An 18,066-nucleotide genomic window follows, 5' to 3' on the forward strand; every position below is an offset into this window, starting at 1 on the left:
TGGCCAAGAGATTATCTTGTATGCAAGCGTGCCAGTATAACACTTATAAAAAAATCTAATAGTTCGATGAATCAAAGATAACTTGGGCTTTACGTAATCCATCACCCAAATCAAACTACTTTTATTGCACTTGACCTCATTTGATTTTTCAGTCTCAAGGAAATGCGATGTTCTTTATAATATAATAGCTTGCAGGCATCATATATTTACAAATTAGAAACGGCCTACTGGCCAACCCAAGATGCAAGTGCAGATCTAATTCATTAACACAAAACAGGCATGTGCCAATTATCAAGAAAATCTGCTGGATCTTCATATCATAGTAGTTATTTACATTGAATCCAAAGTATATTAAAAGGCCCATAAACCCAACAAACAAAAAAAGTAAATTCAAAGGCTTAACTTGCAAGTTCTAAGCCATCACAGTTGGGGGATATACATTCAATGACAGGCCTTTGCCGCATGGGTTGATAGAATTAATAAAACTGGAGAAAATTTTACATCAGCCTCTGATAAATAGTTTCAGCGGTGCATAAAGCTGTTCCAGAACAGACTCCTTTCCAGTTCTGAGATGACACTATATTTCACATGCTTCATGTAGCTAACTCCAATTTTCTGTCACGTGGCACAAGATTTGCTTGTGTCCTCGTTGCAGCTCTGCCTGTGAACATATATGATTTACAGCCGTTTAAAGTGATTATTTGTCTTCTTGGGCATTCAAAAATCACAAGAACATGGAAAATTCATGGAGGAAAGAGGACATAATCAAGGGTTCAAGAGGGATCTAAAAAGGGGGACAGGAAAGTTGATACAAAAAAGTTCTTATACGCATCTGCGTATCATGTGGGCAGAAAGTTATTTCATTTGCATATTTGTACAAAACAGAAACAAGCACATAGTACGGGTTAATTTCTGCAATTCACAAAAAACTCAACAACAAAAAATCCACAAAAAGAGAAAACAAGTCATTAAGTCAACAAAAACCGTACACATGATTATAGATAGACCACATGAACTCACAAACATTTATCACTTTCCATCTCCCAAAAAGATATATTGATACATGCATCCATTAAACAGACAAGATCAGAACTGACCTTCCTCTTTCTCTGTTTTCCTCCTGTTAGACCAAAGAAGCCGAATTGGAGTTCCCAGAAACCCAGCATCTGAACGCAGTTGCTTCTCCATATAACGGCGGTACGTCTCTGGGAAAAGTTTTGCATCATTGACAAAGAACACAAATGTTGGTGGCCTAATAGCTGCCTGCAAATGAATACAAAGTAATGCACATAATTGTCATGTTCATAAAAAAAAACAAATACTGGTTTGTAGTCAATCACATGCAAGTTTGAAAGAACAGATACTGTCCTCAGGATAGGCACGCAAGGAATAAAGTTAATAGAGTCAATTTTTAGCACTGAATCATCTAAAACCTAATAGCAGTAGAAAACTGTGCTTTTCCAGGTCTTAACAGATCATGCTTTCTGTTCATAACAACAAAAAATATCAAAATTTCGTTGACACTAGCATCCAAAGTTTGCGAGGGTGTCGCTTGCCAGGAGTATGATCAACAAGAATGCAAGAGATATATTAATCACCAAAAAACATAAAATGCATCCTGCATAAAACAAGAACCTGAGTGCAGTAATAAATGCGCCCTCTTTTGCCACCTCGTGTCCTTGGTGGTGATTTAAAAGCTAGTGCCTCCTGTACAACTTGATTTACTACAGAAGTACTAAGCCTTCTTGATCTTTCTTTCTCAACTGTGCTGGCAGCAATGATAATCCTAAAACCAAAGACAATAATACCATTAATGTAGCCCACGGCCAACATATCTGCAATATGAAAACAAATTCTTGGCATATACAGAGGTTTTCTATCAAGAATAGCATACAATACTAAGACCTTAAATTCCTGGAAACTTCAAACCATTAAAATTATGCATAGGATTCTTGTGAAACTCCATTTGTAACCTGTATAGTGTTTTACTGATACGGGACACTGTATATAAGAATGTATATAACTCATAAACTGAAAACCGAAATTACAAACTGGTTTAAGCCTAAAGTCCATTGGGAATAATCCTGTTAAATTTCAGAAAGACGGGTCAGCAGCGGCCCATTACTGGCAATACCGATATTGTCCCCAACTTAACCACCTATAAAGCCTAGTAGGTGTTGGGGTATATCAGAAAAGGCCTCGGTGCTATTAGTAGTGGAACCATTCATTATATGTTGTATTTTACTTAGTCAATTTTCCAATTGTGAGACTTTATACCCTTCAACAGAAAACTACCACCATCTGCGTTTTACATCATGCAACTTCTTTCTGTAGGGACAAGTATAGGTTATATATACAACTATGATATCATACATAATTTAGGCTGACCTATCTTAACAAGAATCTAAAGCTTAACAAACATCTATTAGAAGATGGAGCAACGTCAAACTAACTTCAAATATAACCTATCACATCCATCATATTGACAACAAATTGAAAACTTCTTCCAGTTAAGGTGCTCCTATCATTTATCTTGTGGTGTGAATAGAGAATAAGGGTTTCTTCACGTACATGAAGTTAGGTAAAGACTGCAGTTGTTAAGCTATAAAAGAGATGATGTTAACAGAAAACATACTTGTCAACACTTTGACCAGCTATTGCAGTTGAATATACAATAGGTGCCCAACCAAGAACACGAAGCTTTTCCCTAACATCCTGCTCATAGTATGTTGCAGTCTGCTGGTTTTTATTCGGTATGGTATCCCATTTGTTTACAACTATCAGGCACCCTTTACCTTCTCTTTCTATCCTTTCAGCAATCTTGCAATCCTAAGAGATATACAAGAAATATACATGTGGAAAAGAAAACATCTCATTAATCAAAATTCCAAGATGCCATTGCTTGAAGAAATTTCGAGATGCATATTATACGATCAAAGCTTAAAAAAATGTCTTGGAAGAAAAAAAAACGCTAAGTTTTCCCTATTACTCATTCTTCTATGAGTTATTAGATAATAAACTATAAACTAAATACTAGAAATATGAATATCTTTAGCATCAAAGAGCTTTCATAAGAACTGGACCAAATATATATATAGTTGAAAGTTTTCTAAAACATGACAACTTTTTTTGCTATCTTTTCAGTGAAGTATATCCAAATTGAATAGCCCGAAAACTATCTGACCACTGATCCTTGTGTCTTAATTATTTTTCATTTCAAAAAGAGATTTCTCCTTGTTTAAGGGTACATAATTTGAAACTAAAAAAATGGCTCACATTCAGGGAAAGACATTATCGCAAAATTTTGTTCATTGAAACTTATTTTAAAACTTGAAAGATAAAACTGGAAAACTAACAGATGCCAACAAGACACACAAAACACTCAATTTTGCTTGTTAAGCATTTCAAGAAAACCATAACTTCCAAACGTACAATAGACACTCTATTTCTGTTCATATTTGGCATGAATGAGACTGACTTTCAAGTCTGCAAGGACCTGTTAGGGTATGGAGAGGAATGTTAGGCCGTTTACACTATATTGTGTTTTAAATATTATTAAAAGAAACAACGAAAGTTAAGAAATCTAGAATATGGAGGAAAAGATAAATAATTAACATACAACCAAAACACCCATAAAGTTATATCATGACTTATTTTAAGAAGTTTCTACGCATTAACTCATATTGTAATTATTTTTTCTTTTTGCTTGTGATAACATTTTCTGTTTAGCTTATATGTGATACTATTTTGTGTTTATATAAAAATACATGTAATACATATAGAGACGTACATTTATATACTTATATATATGTCCTATCCAATAAGAGAGTTTTTCTCTTAAATGGACGTCCGGATTGTTTAGCATGTGGACCCCAATGTTTGCACCTATGTTTCATTATAAAAAATGATTTCAAGATGCATACTTCCACAGCACCGACTGGATGTTTTTATATAGCAGTGTAGTGGCTTGATTTGGCAGCATATATGATGCAGGGACATACTGAAGAATCATTGGGATCCGAATACTAAACAATCCGGACACCTGGATAAGAGAAAGACTCTTTAATAGGAATCAGAACTATTCATTATATTCAAGCTTTTAAAAAGGGAGCTGATTTTCCCACTCCTCTTTTGTCCACTTACACTCCCTTTTTTGTTATAGTAAAAAGTAATAAAAAACAAAAGGGAGTGTAAGTGGACAAAAGGGGAGTGGGAAAATCAGCACCCTTAAAAAAATCCAACCTAGTTTACCCTGCGCACATGAAGGCAGAAAACTGTGGGCATGTTCTTCAGATCTTTATAGAAAGGATAACTCAAAAAGAATGTTACCTGTTCTGTGATACAAGCCAGGGCCTCAATTACAAGAGCCACAACATCAGAACGACGAATGGCACGAAATGCTCGATTTACCGATAAAGCCTCTGTCATGCTACCTGATGAAGCAACGACTGCTCTTCTTCTGATTCCTGCAGTATCAATGAGCCGGAACTTCTGCAAAACCAAAAAAAAAAAAAAAAAAGTAGAATTATAAAGGATTACTGATCTAACAGTTGTCCACTAATATCATAAGCTAGCAATAGCTATAGGATCCCATCTAAGACATACGGCATATGAGTAGACCTGAACCAAACTATTGCTTGTTCGAGCTGGGCTTATACTTGAACTTGCCTAAACAGCCTCAGGATTTGCCTCAAGGAAACTTCCCAGGCTTGATGATGCAGAACCAATAGGAGAAGGAGAAAGAGATAGAAGAAGAGAAAGATAAGGGAAAGGAAGTTAAGAGGAGAAGAGCAATAGCCAGGCAAATAGGATTTGAATATTTCATAAGTCAAGTATATTAACAAAGAGTCAGACCCTAGCCCACCTTTCTACCTACACTAATAGAAAATCTCCACGTGTCTATAACAAACAGAATAAAAAGCCAGGATAGAAGCACACACAAACAGAGAGAAGAAAATAAACAATCAAACTTGAGCAATTTGATCTTGAACAATTTGCAAGTGGCACAGTTCTTTTCTAAGCCCAATTCCAAGATTCAGTCGATAAAATCAGCACTTGAATTTCAATTTTGGTAAAAGATGAATAGTGGAAAGTAAGAATTGCTAGAGGTAAATGAACTTCTTAGGCTAGACATGATGGTTTTGTCTCAAGATACAAGTTTACCATCAAACTTTTAATAATCATTAATTTCACTAGAAATTCTCTTCGTATTCCTAGGCAGAATTCTACATAGAGGAAATTTTTATAAAAGCTCCATTTAAAGAGTGGATGAATACTATTGTGAAAAGCACCTGATCTGAAGTGCTTTTTATGATTCTTCAATTTCATACTAATAACACAGTAGATTCGCGTAGAACATTTTGTGTAATAACTGCCAGCAATATGTGGTATAATAGAATAGAATGTATAACTGTAATCCAATCAAACCTGTCCATCTGGTCCAATAAATTCAATATCAATTGCATCACGGGTAGTTCCACTGACTGGGCTAACAATTGTCCTGTCCTCCCCAACCAATGCATTCAAAATGCTACTTTTACCAACATTTGGTCGGCCAACAATCGCAATTGCAGGAACATAATCTTCTTGTTCAGCAAAATCTTCTGGGTCCTATATATAAGCATAGAAAAATATGTCATAAAGAAACGACAAAATTCATAGAACAGGGCAACAACATGCTATGTTGGGCTTAAGAAATTACTAGAAGCACCAGATTTTTATACTAAGGACTAAGAAGCATGGAGAGATTCTAATATTGAACTGAAAGTTCACTAACAAGCTCAAAATGAACAGCTTTCTTCCCTAAAGTGCTACTTCAAAAGTGAGTAACAGATGGCAAAGTTAAGCCAATTGCCAATTAAACTCCAGTATTCAACAAAAGGAAGTTAAATTTGAAGACTGATATAACCTAAATAAAATTCTGTGACTACAAACCTCAATATTTTTCAGCCCTGAACACACAAGATCAAGAAGCTCTCCAGTTCCAGTTCCAGATATAGCAGATATAGGAAGTGGTGAAAACCTGGTCAACCAACCAAAAAGCATTATGTACATTAACATAAGGATACTACATTTTTATGTATCCACTAGATCCAAAACTTAAAATGTGCCTATGTGTACCATCATTGTGGATTGTAAATATTAACACTAATGAAAAGAACCAACCTTAACGAAAACTCAGACATTATATCCTCCCCAAGTATCAGATTTCGGAAATCAATTTTAAGCTAAGCTAAGTATTGTTAATGCCAAGCTAAAAACAAACAAATCACAAACAAAAAACATAATACAGAGGAGTAAACTTCCTATATTTCTAAACCATCTTAAATGCCAGAGTCAACCTAATTCTTAAAAGAATATCTTCATAAAAGCAAGAAGACACTATGCAGTCATTTAACAACAGAAACATTCTCTTAAGAGTGAAACATAACAGTTTTTTTTTTTTTTTTTTTTTTGTTCAAGGAAATAAAAATCTACATCCTTAATAAGGAGGGCACACTCTTAGGGGCAGCAAATAATAAAAGAGGCTTCAGCTGGGGTAGGAGAGACACTATAATTAGATTACAAAAGACGAAGCTAGGTGGAAATAAGAAATCCACTGGTATAACTCTTTTTCTGATAAGAAATCCACAGGTACAATTCTGAACTTATATCTTTTATGATGAAAGTTGTCGATAACATTGTTGCTTTGATTATATGCTTAATTGGTCTGTTTTGGTGTCTTGTCTAAGTTGCTAATAAGGCATCAGTTTAGATGTCGGAACTAAAAAACGAAGTTATCCTAGAATTGGCTTTCTTTTTCCTTTTTGAAAACAGTTCATGTTTACAAGCCTAATTAGATAACAAATAGACTAGAAAGGCTTGAAATCTGGGACATATGTTGAAAAAATTGTTCCTTCGAATATTATATGCCTGATTTTTCTGTTTTATTGTCTTGTCAAAGTTGGTATTAAAACAGGGCTAAATTGGAACTATTACCAGGCTAAAGGATGAATAGCATATTTAAACACAACAAAAAGAAAGTGTGTATACCCCTATGATAATGCTACCATGCATCACCAAGGACAACACAACACATATAACCCACACAAAGAAGGTAGATTAAGATAGAAAGAAGAATTTACTATCTAATACCTTGTTTATTCTGGATTGAACAAAACAGGGTATAACCCATAAGTTCATTAGACTAACACGTTTTTTTCTTGGTCGATCATTAGACTAGCAGAGATGCATTGCTATTTATCAGTTTTTAAAATAAAATTAATGCTACTGATCTAAGACCAGAACCCTTTTGTCAAAAATTTAGTAAAAACAGACAAATTTATCTCACCCTAACGACCAAAACTCTGATGCTTGCATGATCCCCTTACGTGGAGATTCACACTTGTTAACTGCAAGAATGATGTACTTATCTGAGTAGTTCTTACGTAGCCAATCTGAAATTTCCTCATCTGCTGCAGTTAGACCTGCCTGTTTATCACTGTCAATACTATATACAGTTATCTTCACAATTCTAAACCCAGGCACCTTTTTCACCAAAGTATTTGCTAATATAAAACCTCCAAATATGCACTTTTATGAACTCATATCATTTATCCACATGGTTGTCATAATTGAAAATTCGTGTCACAGTAAGATGGCTATTATTGTAAATCAATTGGAAACAAATCTTTTCGGAAATTATGGAATCATACTACTCCACCTCATGACCAGTTTTTGACAACTTCTATTTTTCTTGGTAGTATTCCATTTTATTTTAGAAGAAACACAAACTTTATTTTCTTAAAGATCTGGAAGAAAAGTACTAGTAGCATGGACAAGAATCTGTCAAACCAGATTGATAACCACTCAGCAAAAACACATCACATTCAATTCAAAAGTCCCACCAATCAAGTGAACTGCCCTAAAAGAAATATTTCTAAAATGCTTTTACAAAAATGCGCAAAACAAAGCTAAAAATTTAATGCTATCTGAAATTAGATGCAGTTCATCCACCTTACCATCATAAACTTATATGTGTTTCAATATTGTGTACACTTATACTATTGTACAATTTCAGTGATACAATTTTGTTTAATATTTCTAATATTTAACATATGTTTTTCGACTTTGAAAGTTTTGAAAATATCAGTATCACTACCTAATATTTGAATATGATTACGGTTATCACTTCAAAGGTATTTATGTAATTATTTTTCATTCATTAATATGGCCCGTTGCAAGTATATAAATATGTGTGTATATATAGTTCATATGTTCTTATTATTTAATAGTACCCTCTCCAAAAGTGTATAGATAACTTTGGGGCTAACACTAAATTTTTAATAACTTTCCAAATCAATTTGGGCCTAAGAAATTTTGCTTTAATATGTTTTATTGGGCCACCAAAACAATACATAGACGCAGCATGACTAATGTTATGCAACATTTGCATCTTCAGAAAACCAATAATGTATAAGCATATTGCAGGCTAGAAGCTCATATTTTCCTTACACATACCAGCCCGAAGCAGGCAAAAGAGGCACATTGCAGTGGTCCCACAAGTATTTACCAAAAACTATACCTTGCCATCAACAAGGAATATAATGACAGATGATTCTTCAACAGCTGCAGTAGCTTGCTTCTCTATCATCGAAGGCATCCTGGCAACAGCTGCCTCCCTGGAGGCAAGTGGAATTCCATCCATACCAATGGTTGTTGAAATAGCTAACTCTTCCATGACACTAGCCTGGCACTTAGAAACTGTAAGAACACCACCAGTATCCACCACCATAAATTCATGATCTCCCCAAAAGGACCTACCATAAAGGCGATCCCTAGTAACCCCAGGTTCATCAACTACAATTGCATTGTTCCCCTGCAATACATAAAAATGAATAAAAATACAAAGAAACAAAGAAGAAGTCAACTTACGAATTAAAAGCATTGATATAGTTACATTTGGAAGCTTGAAATTGTATATTCAGTATCAAAACATATTGAAACTAAACAGAAAACATAAGACCAGATTACCGAGACAAGGCGATTAAATAATGCTGATTTACCAACATTCGGTCTTCCAACAATTGCTACCCTTGGAAGAAGATGGTCAGGGATCTGCAAATGAAATTTGAATGGTTTAGTGACTATGAATCTTCTCTATTTTTCCTTCACTCAAAAAAAAAAAAAAAAAAAGAGCCCCAAACTTACATTATTTGAAAGAACAGTCTGTTTGCATTATAGAAATCAACAAAACACTTGGCAAAAACCACAAAAAAGGAAAGAAAAACAGTAAAAATGCTCCACAATTATAAGATAAACAGAATTGAGGAAATATGCAAAGACCGCACACTTCAAAGAACAACAAGTGCAGTATTTTTTAGGAATTGCCACCAATTTATGATTCTAGTTATGATTTGCAATCTACAACATAGCATTTTTATCAATTCCTAAGATCAAAGGCCTGAGGTCCTAAGTGGTAAAGAAAACGATAACCACTATAATATGAAGATCTTGAATTCATTTACATTAGTCTTGGTCATGCACGGAGATCATGGGCGCCCCAAGCATCTGTTATAAGTTTCAACCAACAGTAATCTCTTTCTTACCATCCCTTATAATGATTTTAATTTTTCTAAAGAACTCAAAAAGCACAATTATGCTTTAACTGAATGTAAATGAATTCAAGATCTTCATTATCCTCAGACATAACTCTCACTACTTTCTCATAAAAACTATGAAAATGACCCTGATAAGACGATTACTTACACTTTTAACTGTACTTTTCTGCCTCCTCTGCTTTCGACTAACTTCTTCTTGGTCATCCTTCTCATCTTCTGAAAGCATCAGATGACGGATATGTAGTCATCATACACAAGCAAATGACAAAGGACACATTGATAACTTGGTCGTCAATAATGCCCAAACAAAATGGGCAACAAAACTAAAGTTAAATTATTTTTATCAAATGTGGAAAACCTGAAGGAAAATCCTTTAAAATGAAAAATAAACGTTGAAAAAGTTAATGCAGCCTTATTTCTTTTTGAATTTTTTGGAAAAGGTCAGCAGCTTTCAGAATAGTTGGGTGAAATTATGAACAGGGTTCGTCAGATACAAACAAAATCGGCTATTTCACCCAACTTTAATTACAATTCACTTTCCAAGAATACGATACCAAGCATCAAAACGATAGTCTAAGGGACAAATTACAGGCAGAGACAAACGTACCGATTCTGAGCTGGCTGGACAAGGTGGAAGAGAACTCTTGAACCACGTATCGAGCGTCTTCTTCGAGGTCATCGGCGTCGACCGTTAATAAATCGTCTCCGCCGTCAGACTCATCCACGAGCTCTCCCACTTCTTCTTCCTCTTCTTCTTCTCCGTCTTCTTCTTGGTCATCTGTTATGGAGATATTGAAATCTTTGGTGGAGAGGCGGGAAAGGACGCGAGGAAGAGAGGGAAGGCAAGTGTGGAGGGAAAGCGGCGGAGCGCGAGGGATTGGAGAAGATAGAGATTTGGGGATTTGAAATGGGGAAGAGAGAAGAGAAAGTGTTTTGGAGAGAGTGGGAGAAGCCGTGATTCCTCTGTAGCACAAGAGCTCTGTCGTTGGAGCTGCCATTGTCTGTGTAAAAAGCTTTTTGAGTTTTCTGGGTGGTAGTTTATCCACTTCCGCGCCTGGCTTGGTGGGGTTATGCTTTTATTATAATTTTCAAATCTACTGCTAAAATTATTCGACCAAAGTTATACGCATAAAATCATTTTTTGTCCTCTAGTTTACCAATGTTTTCACTTTCGTCCCTGTAATTTCGATTTTGTCAGTTTTACTATTTAATTTTTAATATACCCTTGTGATTTATCATAAATCTCACTTTACCTCTTGAAAATTTAAAAAGGATCACTATTTCCCGTGCTCACTTTTTATGTGTCCTACATTACATTAATTCGTCAATTTCATAACGAGAGCCATTAAGTTTGCTTAGGTGGAATGGGTAGTTTAATAATTTCATCCACATGGATAGGTGTAGGTTAAGATATGAGGTGGCATTTTGTGGGACCCCTCATCAGATTGAGGGTTATAACTCGAAATTGATTATATGGGGTAGTGCAGCCAAGTTAGAAAACTTGCAACGGAAGGTGCTTGCCCAGGCAAAAGGCCCTCTAGCCTCCCAAAACCCATCATAACGGTGCAAAACTGCCCGGCAACAATGGGCCATACCTAAGCTTAGGCGAGCCCAAAGGCAAGACTTGCATGGGCAAGCTGACGTCAACAGCCAATTTAAATACCAAAATATTTAAATAAATAAATAAAGAAAAATACAAAAAAGTTTAAAATGATTTTTATAAATACCTAGCAATATTCTTCACTTCCCACACCAAAACTTCATACAAATTCATCTCTTCATATCTCATGTAAATAGTAATTGCCCTTGGGTTGCCAAGGCAATAGATGGGAATGCATAAAAAAAAATTGCTAGGGCAAACACTATTCACATGCCCATGGCAAATGGGTGGAAGTGCTCTTAGGATTAAAAAAAAAATTGGGGATCGAGTGCAAAATATTAAAGCATGCTAATTTGGGAATCTCATCTATAGTTTAAAATACTTGAAATTAGAGCGGGGAATCTTTGAATGGGGTAGTTAGCGTAGGGTTTTTGTGTTTGAGATTAGGGGCAAGAATCATTGAATATTGGTTAGTGTTGGACTTTAAGGCTGCAGATTAAGTTGGTGTGACCATGACTGTGCTTAGAGAAGTTGGAGTTGTTCAACCCGTGTGTAAGTGGACCATATCTTCACTACTTTGTCAGATTTTTGTATTGTGCTTTTGAATGCTTGTTATTGTGTTACTATAGTTTTTGCTTTTAACTATTTTGTGGTCCTTTCGTTGTCACTGGTCCTTTTTTTTCCTTTTTTCTTTGGTCCTTCTATTGTTTGCCATGTTTGTGTAAATAGGCATGGTTTTATGTCTTTATTTAGGGTGTAGTTTTGTCGTTATTCTATTGACTAAAGTAGTTAAGGCACTATATTTAGGCTTGGTATGCACTGGCGAACCCAGGAATTTTTCAATGGAGGTGCAATTTTTAAAAGCTAAGAGCTCAACCAAAAAAACAAAAACAAAACAAAAACAAAAACAAAACACAAAAAAAAAAAAAAAAAGGAAGACAACTAAACATCCTTATCATTTAAAAAATAATGTTATTCATAATTAATTAAAAAAATAACATTACAATTAACCTACAATTGTTGCCGACGAGGTTTCATATCATAAAAACGTCGCATTATATTTTCATTACTAATACAAGAAAAAACATCTTTCTCAATGTAAACAACCAAGCTATCACTCAACCATTGATTCCCCATTTTGTTACGCAATGGTGTTTTCACAATATTCATAGCTGAAAAAGCTCTCTCAACCGAAGCAGTTGCAATGGGTAAAACTAAAGCCAATGTAAGAAGTAAATACATATAGTTGTATATTCTACTCCTTCATGTATTCACCAATTTTTCTGCCATATCAGTAATTCCGTTCAATGATGAAAACTCTGTGCTGCTCTGCATATCAACAATATAAAGCCCAAGTTGATCTTCAAGCTTCATGAGGTCTCGGTCATTAAATTCTTGAGGGTAAAATTTAGCAAAACTAAGTATTTTTTGTTTGTCAAAAGCTGCAAAATTATAAGCCGGACTCAAACATGTCATACAAAGAAGTAATTCAGTATTTACCTCATTGAAGCGATTATTCAATTCCACTAGTTGCTTATCAATGATAGTAAGAAATAGGTCCACGCGATAATAATGGCGGTTTGTGATTTTCTGAGCTTTACGTCTTGATCTTCCTTGTGGTACAAATAAATCATCCATGTTAGGAACATCAATATCATTGTTGCCACAAAATATTGATACTTCGCGAAGCAAATCATCAAAGTCATCATCCCTCAAGGATTGTAGCTTTTGCTTACATCTTTGGACCAACATCATCGCATTCACAATATCTTGATCTTTCTTTTGTAATGCCTTTGACAAATCATTTGTGATTCCCAATATAAATCTCATCAAATATAGGTGAAACACAAAGTCAAAAGTTTGTATTTCTTTCAACAACCTATTTGCTTCACCTAAATTATCTTGGTTGACATCATCAACAATCCATTCAAGCACCTTCACCACGGGATGAAACATAGTATTAATACTAAGTAAAGTATCATAATGTGAGTTCCAACGTGTATCACAAGGACGTTTGAGAGTAGTTTCTTGATTTAACCCTCGCCCCGTTTCAAGATCATCAATTTCAAGAGCTTTCATAATATCTTTTTGTTGTTGCTCTCTAAGTGCATCATGACGCTTACACGATGCTCCAATAATATTAACAACACTACTAGCCGTTGTGGAGAAAGTAGCAATGTTTTCATTTCCCTTTGCCACGACTACAAGAGCTAGTTGTAGTTGATGTGCAAAACAATGGACATAATATGCTTGAGGATATTCTCTCAAAATTTGTGTTTTAAGACCATTGAGCTCACCTCTCATATTACTAGAGCCATCATACCTCTATCCTTGTAGCCTGGACATGCTCAAATTTGTTGAAGAAATCAACTGCTCAATTGCCTCTTTCAATTTGCTACTAGTAGTATCAGAGACATATTGGACACCCACAAACCTTTCAATTACTTACCTTTTTTGTTCACATAACGTAACACCACCGCCATTTCTCTCTTATTGAAATATCACGTGATTCATCTACCAATATGGAAAAGAATGCATTGCCCATATCACTAATAATTGCATCAATGGTTTCAGCGACACAAGAACTGACAAGTTCTTTTTGAATTTTAGGAGCAATATACTTGAGATTCCTTGGAGCGTTCTCAAACACAACCGCATGAACTTTCTCATCATGATTGGCAAGAAATTGCAAAAGCTCCACATAATTACCCTTATTACTAGATGTTTTACTTTCATCATGACCACGAAAAGGAAGACCTTGTCGCAATAAATATCTAGTGCAATCAAGTGCGGCAGTTAATAGAATGTGATAATTACTACAAGCTTGGTCTGTCTGCTTGATCACAATGGTTTCAACGTGTTGCTTCTGATTCATTAAATCTATACAATGTTGTGTAGCTTTATTGTGAAGACTTCCAACTTGTCCAACATGGTCCCTAAAATTCTTGGGTCCCTTCCTCAAATCTTTAAACCCTTTCTCAGTGAAGACATCACTTCCAACCATTTCCTTGTTTATCAAAGTCGCATTTAAAAAGATAACAATGAAGACAAAATGGAGAATCTTTTTCTTTACTATACTCCAACCAAACAAATGAATCAAACCATTTCACAAGAAAACATTGATTACTCTCCCCCATAAGTGTTTGAGGCATGTCATTTTGGCTTTTAGGCTGACAAGGACCTCTTTGCAGATAGGCTCTTCGGATTTGTTCTCGAAAATTGGGATTATAATAAGTCATTGGAGGTCTAAGTCTAGGGTCTGCAAGAAGATTGGCCAATATTTCATCCAACTCAGTGACCTCCGATCGTTTTGGACAACTCAAATTATTCAAGGGAGGATGTGAAGTAGGTGGATTATTTGAAGGATGATTTAAACTAGCCGGATTATTTGAAGGAGGGTTGGAACTAGCTGAATTATTTGAAGGAGGGTTGGAACTAGACGGATTATTTGAAGGAGGATTTAAACTTTTTCTCTGAAAGTACCGTTCCATAACTGTACAATCTCTTACTATGACTAATTGACTATAATTTATCAAATAAATAAATAAATATCAAATTATCAATTAAATAAACAAATAAAAATTAATTATACCTCGAATAACGTGTCACGTAGCCTCTTACTCCTCGAGTTTGCTGCTGATTTTACTAATATAGAGAGAGCTAAATAAGAAAAAAAATTATTAAAAAAAGAATAAACAAAATTGGTGTTTGCTCAAGAAAAAAAAATGCATTCGACTTACTTTGGATTAGCGTACTCAAAAAGGAAAATAAAACGCAAGATTCTTGTGAGGCATACACACAATTTGATTAAATTGGGTGATGCTATTAGTCTTTTATAAAAAGAATTCCCAATTCTATTTAATTAAGGAATTCCTAATTCTACTTAATTAAGGAATTCCCAAAACCCAATTGAATAAAGAAAACTCCTAATTAAAACCCAATTAAGTAAGGAAATAGAAGCCCTTTTGAAAAGCCCACAAAAGCCCACGTGATACAATCATACAGAGCAGCAGTTTCCTGTTTTTCTTTCTTTTTTATTTATTTAAAACCCTGGTCCAAAACAACGTCGTTTGGGCCGGGTTTTAAAAAAAAAAAAAAAAACTGCACATTTTAAAGCACGGTCCAAAAGCGACGTTGTTTTGGCTAGACTTCGTTGAAAAAAGGAAGTGCACACCTGCCCAGACTGGTTTGCGCATTTCATCGAACACATTATGTGCATCGCTGGTTTGAAGCAGAGGTGCAACTCCAAAGATATCTGTAATGGATATTTCCGCGATCGGAGGTGCAGCGCACCTCCTTGCGCCTGCACAGTCCGCCACTGTTGGTATGTGGTAGATGAAAAAACAAATGACCTCGTGATATTTAATTTCTGTCATGGAGGTAAGCTAGTTAAAAAAGGCTCGGGTGAGAGAGCATGGTCTTACTTGGGTGATTCAATGAGTTGGTTTGACTACACAAAGTCTGAGTATATGTCCATGTTAGAGTTGTGGGCTATGGCTAAAGATATTGGTTATGAGGATGGTGTGGCTTTTTATGGTGAAGAGGTTGGGATTGGGAAACTAATTGAAATCAAAACATATGGAAAATATATTATACAATATGAATAGATTTCCTAATAGGAAGAGGATGAAAAAAAAAAAACTACACAATAGAAGCACTTTATCACAGTTCTTCCACCCTTGAAGATGATGTTTCAATTGAAATGGTTTTAGGAATATTTGAATGGATATTGTTGTGTCCGAATTCAACTGCACCAAAATTGATTCAACTGCATCCTTAACTTGTGATACTCGCAAATGCACGAACCATGGGTAGTATAGCATGTGTAAGTATGAGGTCGATCGCAATGATTGATAATAGATTGATTCAATTTGATTCCCTGCACAAAATAGAAATTGAATCATTGTTTAAAGATTATTGCAAAGCGTGTATACTAGGGAACAATCCAATTCTAAGTTTCAAGCGATCAAGTTAACAAGTTTAATTCAAGTAAAAAGATTGATTCTCTCTAATGTATAATCTAGCCATGGTGTCTAGTCTAAACCTTGTATTCCTAATTCCCTGATTAGATCATTGTTGTCAAACCTAAAGTAAGCATTAGAAATCCATTAAGTATAGGAGAACGTTTTAAACAACCAAGCATGTATCTAATCCTTGTTGTCGAATGTCCATACATACTCTTCCTATTCATAGTTCAATTGAAATTAAAGCATATGGTGTCTACTCTTAATTCCAACCAAGATAGCTAACATACAAGTTTAAATGATGATTAAACATTCAAACAAGCATATTAACTATTAAGCATAATGAATAATGTTAACGCATGGTTTGACCTCACTTGAGTGGGCCTCTAATGGGCTTCCACATTGGCAGGCCCAAGGATAGAAGTCGGTTGTTGTTCTCCCACAAAAGGGACTCTCTCCTTTTGCTGAGAGGGGACCAAAAAGAAAGACACTGAACCAAGAGAAGAGTGCACTTGGCAACTCTCTCTCCTTTCCTCCAGATTTCTCCCCTTTCCCATCTGTAAAGGCTCTCAAGCCTATCCCAATGTAATATATACACATATATACAAATACAACAACCAGTGGATGTAGCCCAAATTCATGGGTGAACCACTTAATCTCTTCATTCTACTTGTATGATTGTGATACTGCGGCTATCCCAAAATTACGGGTATAACATTTGGGGCCGTCTGTGGGAAACACGGCAAAGATCCATGTCGTACTCACCATTTTGTTACTGACCGTGAAACACTTTGAGCAACCAAGAGGCCCACTAGAAAATCCGTTCCGATTGGAGGTAGCCCCTCATCTTTGGTCTAAACAAGGCATGTGACACATGAAGAATGCCCTTCTCTGTCACGACACACCTAACCTGTTGCTCCAGCCAAGCAACTATGAAGACACCCAGGTGTCTCCTCTGCCAAAACTTTTCAAGACACCCATTGTGTCTTCATCTACCTTCTATCTTCTATTTCACAACCTCAGAGCATGGGGTAGCCAAGCTAGGTGTTCGCCTGCAAATTTCCACCGACCACCTCATCCATTTGTCTAAGCATGATCGGTACCATATGCCTTCCACCTCCTCAATTTCATGCTCCTTTGTGCTAGTTCTGAGACCATTTGAAGAAGATAAGAAATATCTTCTCTCATTTGGTGATGTTACAATAAAATAATATGCAAACATAAATATCTAGGTATAATATCTCAACTTTATATCTATGATGGGCTGTCATAACATAATATCTTATGATATTATATTGTTATTATGTGTCGATACATGAACCAAATTATAACCACCTTACATGGTTGCTTGCCACTTTGAATGGCAAACCTGACCACCGTGGATGAGCGCCGACCACTCTGCATGGTAACCCACCACCTTGCATGGCCGACCTGACGCAAAAAATAATGCAGCAGGCAAAAGAAATGGTGTTTATCAATTCTCACGTGCTTAACAAAAGAAATAACTTGGCACCACACCTCTAGTATGCTCAAACCAGCTCGGTGCCACAACTCCAATGTGCTCGGTTCAGTATTACACATGTGTTGATAGAAATGCACCCCCTTACCACCTTGCATGGCCATGTACCTTCTCTCATAATCGATCTCTCGTGGGTCAGTGGAGCAAAAATGTTGACAAGAGGACAGAGCATCTCCTCTATTTCATGGCCCAGATCAGCCAAAAAGATTAACAAGCAACAGAAAGTAAGAAGTTTTCGAACTGGCAAAGTCGCCAACCAGGTCCTATGGATGCCGACCAGACCTCGTCACTGTTGTCGACTTGATCTTATCGCTACCGACCAAACCTTACTACTGTTGTCGATCTCACCCACTTAACCTCAGCAAAATATGGTAGCTAGGTTGG

The 18,066-nt window shown here is 35.8% G+C and overlaps 1 protein-coding gene and 1 pseudogene across 3 annotated transcripts; both read right to left on the reverse strand.

Annotated features, from left to right (window-relative positions):
- Positions 1-288: 288 nt before the first annotated feature.
- Positions 289-10,669, reverse strand: EMB2738 (GTP-binding family protein). Of its 3 annotated transcripts, none has more exons than XM_008228914.2 (12): positions 10,207-10,669; positions 9,748-9,815; positions 9,013-9,096; positions 8,564-8,857; positions 7,331-7,470; positions 5,935-6,022; positions 5,428-5,610; positions 4,330-4,491; positions 2,636-2,829; positions 1,636-1,786; positions 1,098-1,263; positions 289-661 (listed from the first exon to the last, which is right to left on the reverse strand). In XM_008228914.2, exons 1-12 carry the CDS (start codon positions 10,595-10,597, stop codon positions 594-596), a joined length of 1,989 nt encoding a protein of 662 aa, XP_008227136.2. In that variant the 5' UTR covers positions 10,598-10,669; the 3' UTR covers positions 289-593. The 3 variants fall into 3 exon arrangements, with proteins under 3 accessions (XP_008227136.2, XP_016648694.1, XP_088904284.1); XM_016793208.2 differs by having other exon boundaries at positions 9,045-9,096; positions 10,207-10,595; XM_089048158.1 differs by lacking the exon at positions 9,748-9,815 and having other exon boundaries at positions 10,207-10,428.
- A 1,541-nt stretch (positions 10,670-12,210) lies between these two features.
- Positions 12,211-14,690, reverse strand: LOC148919062 (uncharacterized; annotated as a pseudogene).
- Between the last annotated feature and the right edge of the window lie 3,376 nt (positions 14,691-18,066).

Source organism: Prunus mume, linkage group LG3, assembly GCF_029339155.1.
Source record: "Prunus mume cultivar Tortuosa linkage group LG3, ASM2933915v1, whole genome shotgun sequence".
Lineage (NCBI taxonomy): Eukaryota > Viridiplantae > Streptophyta > Magnoliopsida > Rosales > Rosaceae > Prunus > Prunus mume.

Excerpts from the sequence above, each read along its gene's own strand:
- EMB2738 (XM_008228914.2), bottom strand. The coding sequence starts at position 10,597 with ATGGCAGCTCCAACGACAGAGCTCTTGTGCTACAGAGGAATCACGGCT. Across the intron at positions 8,858-9,012 it reads TATTTAATCGCCTTGTCTCG|GGGAACAATGCAATTGTAGT; the intron begins GTAATCTGGTCT and ends TATGTATTGCAG. Across the intron at positions 1,264-1,635 it reads GCATTTATTACTGCACTCAG|GCAGCTATTAGGCCACCAAC; the intron begins GTTCTTGTTTTA and ends ATTCATTTGCAG.